Below are 3,899 nucleotides of genomic sequence, written 5' to 3'. Positions count from 1 at the left end.
AACGCCGGCCACGTCCGAGGGGAGCTGCAGTGGGAGGACTTCCAGCAGCGCATGGAGCTGCTCTCGTGCTTTCTCATCAAACGGCGAGATAAAACGCGCATGTTTTGCCACCCGTCCTTCAGAGAGTGGCTGGTGTGGAGAGCTGACGGAGAGAGCACAGATTTCCTCTGTGACCCCAGGTCAGTCCTCTGCTCCGTAAGCAAATGTTTTGCTCTCAGCAGCTCTTCCTTAGGAATGCGGGCCTCTGTTATATGCATGATAAGCTTGTAARGCATTTAGGCAGYCCTCTTGCTGTGGATTACAGACTTCAAGCGGTCCGTAGCAGAGTCCGACTAACACTCCCTGATAACATGAAGGCAATAAAAGAAGCATCAGAGAAGAAAGAGGTTTTCTTTAAACAAAATGTTTCTGTATTTGTCTTTCTTTGAAAACTGCGTTTCTATGACGGCACACACTTCTTTGCAAACYTTTATTTCACAGTATGATTCCCATTTAATTGTTCGAGGCGTCCATGAATATTTGTTGGTTATTTAGTATGCGGAGAGGGACGGAGTGTGAAAAGGAAGCAAAATGCTTTAATCAATACACACAGCACGACTAATGTCTGACTCAGCGAAGTAATTGGGTTTGAAATGCTTCAGGTGCTCTGATTATCCTTACAACTTTCTATTTTGTATCAAGTAAAAAAAAAAAAAAACTGTTTATAGCTCCACTTAAAGTAGACTCAATGCTTTTGCTTGCAGAAGCTTAAATTATCATGTACTGAATCAAAGCTGATATTTCTAAGTTAGTCTTTACATTTTAAACACTGTGGATGTTTGATACAAACACACTCCTGTTAAATTGTAAMTCCATTTATCGCCAAGTAAACTGGGCTACSTTGATACTGTCACGCTTTCGCTTGCTGAAAGAGGAGYTGAGGTGTGTTAGGCTGGATTTCTGCTTAAAATATGTTGTGCTTTGTTTTTGGGCTCAATSTGTAGAATTGTAGTATCTCTTTGCTGAGAYGCTACAGGTTAACTGTCAAGCACAGATGTCTCAACRATGTTTTTGAAACTTATCTTTTTGGTYGAATTTCTGCTTAGGCAGTCTGCTGCCGCCCGTAGTTTTCCCAACTCTGGTCTTCTATCAGTGTCGCCATTTTAAGTGATGAGTGACAATTAGAATCCAGGTTTTTCAAGACAGAAAATAATTAGCAGTTTCCACTTGAAAGACCGCTGGTGCTTCAGCTGACCAGCAGTGCACAGCAACAGGTAAGGGAGAGGGCTGCGCTTACTCTGTGCTTCAAACATTTGGAGAAAACTGCAGCAAATCAAGCACTTTCCCAGACAACTCATTAAAAGAACTTCAAACCATAAAACCAATATGAAATGTTTTTGAAAGAAACWTTTTAAAACCTCAGTAAACGTGGATGCTGGTAATTGGCGTATGCATTTTAGATATGTGCTGTGCGGCAGCTTTGGAGAGTCTTMATAAACCAGTCAAGACTCTCCTGTGGATGATTTTAATAGTTGAGAAAAATCACATTTTTTACCAGTTTGTTAAATACACACGCACTGCATAAAATGGATAAGATAGAGGATGCAGATAATAGAAATAAAGACTCAAAACATGGATAATCAATGCTTGAATGTTTATGTGCTCCTAAGCGTTTAATTTTTTTTTTTTACAAAACACATGCTGCCCGGTATATAGCAGATATTCCACCTTTCTGTGCATTCTGCTGGGGCTCTTTTTGCTCTGTCTGACAGATATGATACAGTTGCCTAATTTGAAATTCTTCGGATCAGCCATGCACGCCTAATAAGTTGAAAGATATCGGTCTGGCTGGCTCCCCCCCCACCTCTCCCTCCCCTGTCGTGCACCTCTACTCACATACTGATGACTCTGAACTGGACCAGATCCGAACTTCACATGCTGGTCATTCACAGCCTTCCAGCTCCATTAAAAAAACAAACGCTTGTAGTYTGGCATGGGCAGACAAAAGCTTGCTACACAGTACCTTTCAGTGTCTGTGYTCAAATAGAGGGAATTGTAACCAGATCAAAGTGATCTGCAATCATGCATGYCTGTTTAATGACTTTCTGCATTAATTGGTACCAGAGTGCCTTTGTGGGGGRAGATCCAGCAAACTTGTTTTATTTCTTTTTTTATTATTATTATTTTACCCCAGCCCTGTGTTGGGTTCCTGACCAGCTTTTGCATCAAAWTCACACCAACCCTGAATAGGAGAGGTTTCTGTGTAGATGCCAAGTTACTCATCGTTATAAAACAATAAACGCTTTTATGTTTACGGTTCAGATGAGCAGGCTTTCCTCATTCGGACAGCAGAGTAATCTTTCTGTTGATTGGTAACTCAGGACTGGCCATGCTCTGATGGCCTTTATGCTGTCACGCCAAGAGGGGAAACTGAACCGTCAGCAGACGATGGAGCTGGGACACCACATCCTGAAGGCACACATCTTCAAGGTAAAACCAYGGAGTCATCTTTGGACATTTGAAATCCATTTTCTGCAGTAAACATTTGCATTTCAAGCTGGTTTTGTGCAGTGAAATTGCCTTCATACCACTTCAGTTTTTTCATTTACTCAAGCTACAATCACAAATTGCAATGGTTTTTATTTTATAGACTAAGACAAAGTAGCTTCTATTTGTGAAGTGAAAGAAAATGGTATAAAAAAAAAAAAGTCAGGAGTGCGCCAAGCAAATTTTTTATTTGTACTTTGAATAGGATGTTTTAGCGCATAAAATATGCTTAGATTGCAGCTCTGGCTGTATGTTGAAAATCCCAATAAAAAAAATAAAAAATCCCAATAAAATGTGGTAAAGTTTTTGGTTGTAATGTGAAAAGGAGTATAAAGCCATTTGCAATTCTCCCTACCTGTGTGTGTTTATATGTTTGCATGATGTATTTGCTTGCCTGCAGGGTCTGAGTAAGAAAACAGGCGTTCCATCTAGTGTGCTTCAAGCTTTATGGATCAGCTGCAGTGCTGATGGTCTTTCTGCAGCCTTGGCTTCCCTGAGGAACCTCTACACCCCAAATGTCAAGGTAAGGAGGCTCTTCATCTCCTGTCTCTGTGTGTGTGAGCTAGACCTTCTAGAGCCAGACGTGCTCAGTTTATGCCCATGTGATACGAGTTGTTTGAGAATGATTTTCTCTGGCAAAACAAGCAAATTCCATATTCACATCACTGGTCACAGTGGCACACACACACACACACAGTAATATTTCAATCATGGTTCCTAAAATCGACCAGCAATTCCCAGTTTAACCCCCCCAAAAAAATAAAAACATTGAAAATTAAAAAGCACTGGAAGGTTGAAACTAAGGAAATGTGTTCCTGGGTAGGAGAAATAAGAAATGCAGGGAACAAAAAGATATGGACTGGAGAGTCTTGAAAAGGTAAATGTTTTCGCTCAGCTAGATGTCTGTGTTGTGTACAGATTTTCTCCCTCACTTCACAACTGTTAATAATGGGCCAACCTGTGCAGAGCATAATCATTGTTTCCCATCTYTAATTAGACTAATGTTGGTAGCAGGGCTCGTTAAACTGATAACGTGACAACTATCTGTGTGTTACCCTCTACATGAGTTGTTTTCTGGGGAAATAATGATTGGCCGTCACTGGAAAGRCTATTATGTTTTCTACCATACTACAGAATTATTAAAAAAAAAATTTCTTTGCTTCTAAGATGCTGTCAGCGAGGCTGACAGCATCACTTGTCTGCTGTGAGTCAGTAGTTGTGAGACAGTTGCAGAATGACCTTGGTTTGTCCTTTGGGGAAAAAAAAAAAAGTCTGTTAATTGATTCAGCCGAGGATTCAAACACAATTTTCTCTCAGGTTGCAGAATCCTTATTGGTGCAAACTTGTTTGACAAGATGATTTTATTGATTTAC

General features: G+C 40.5%; 1 protein-coding gene across 1 annotated transcript; it reads left to right on the top strand.

Moving 5' to 3' along the window:
• Positions 1–6: 6 nt before the first annotated feature.
• LOC103461366 (protein TANC1-like) lies at positions 7–3,161 on the top strand (the record flags this gene model as incomplete). The annotated part of the gene is made up of 3 exons (XM_008403671.2): positions 7–179; positions 2,361–2,469; positions 2,927–3,161. Coding segments are annotated over exons 1-3 (472 nt in total), but the record flags the coding sequence as incomplete, so codon positions are not given.
• Between the last annotated feature and the right edge of the window lie 738 nt (positions 3,162–3,899).

This window comes from Poecilia reticulata, unplaced genomic scaffold (genome assembly GCF_000633615.1).
Source record: "Poecilia reticulata strain Guanapo unplaced genomic scaffold, Guppy_female_1.0+MT scaffold_1186, whole genome shotgun sequence".
In the NCBI taxonomy this organism is placed as follows: domain Eukaryota; kingdom Metazoa; phylum Chordata; class Actinopteri; order Cyprinodontiformes; family Poeciliidae; genus Poecilia; species Poecilia reticulata.
This window is presented reverse-complemented; position numbering and strand designations above follow the sequence as displayed.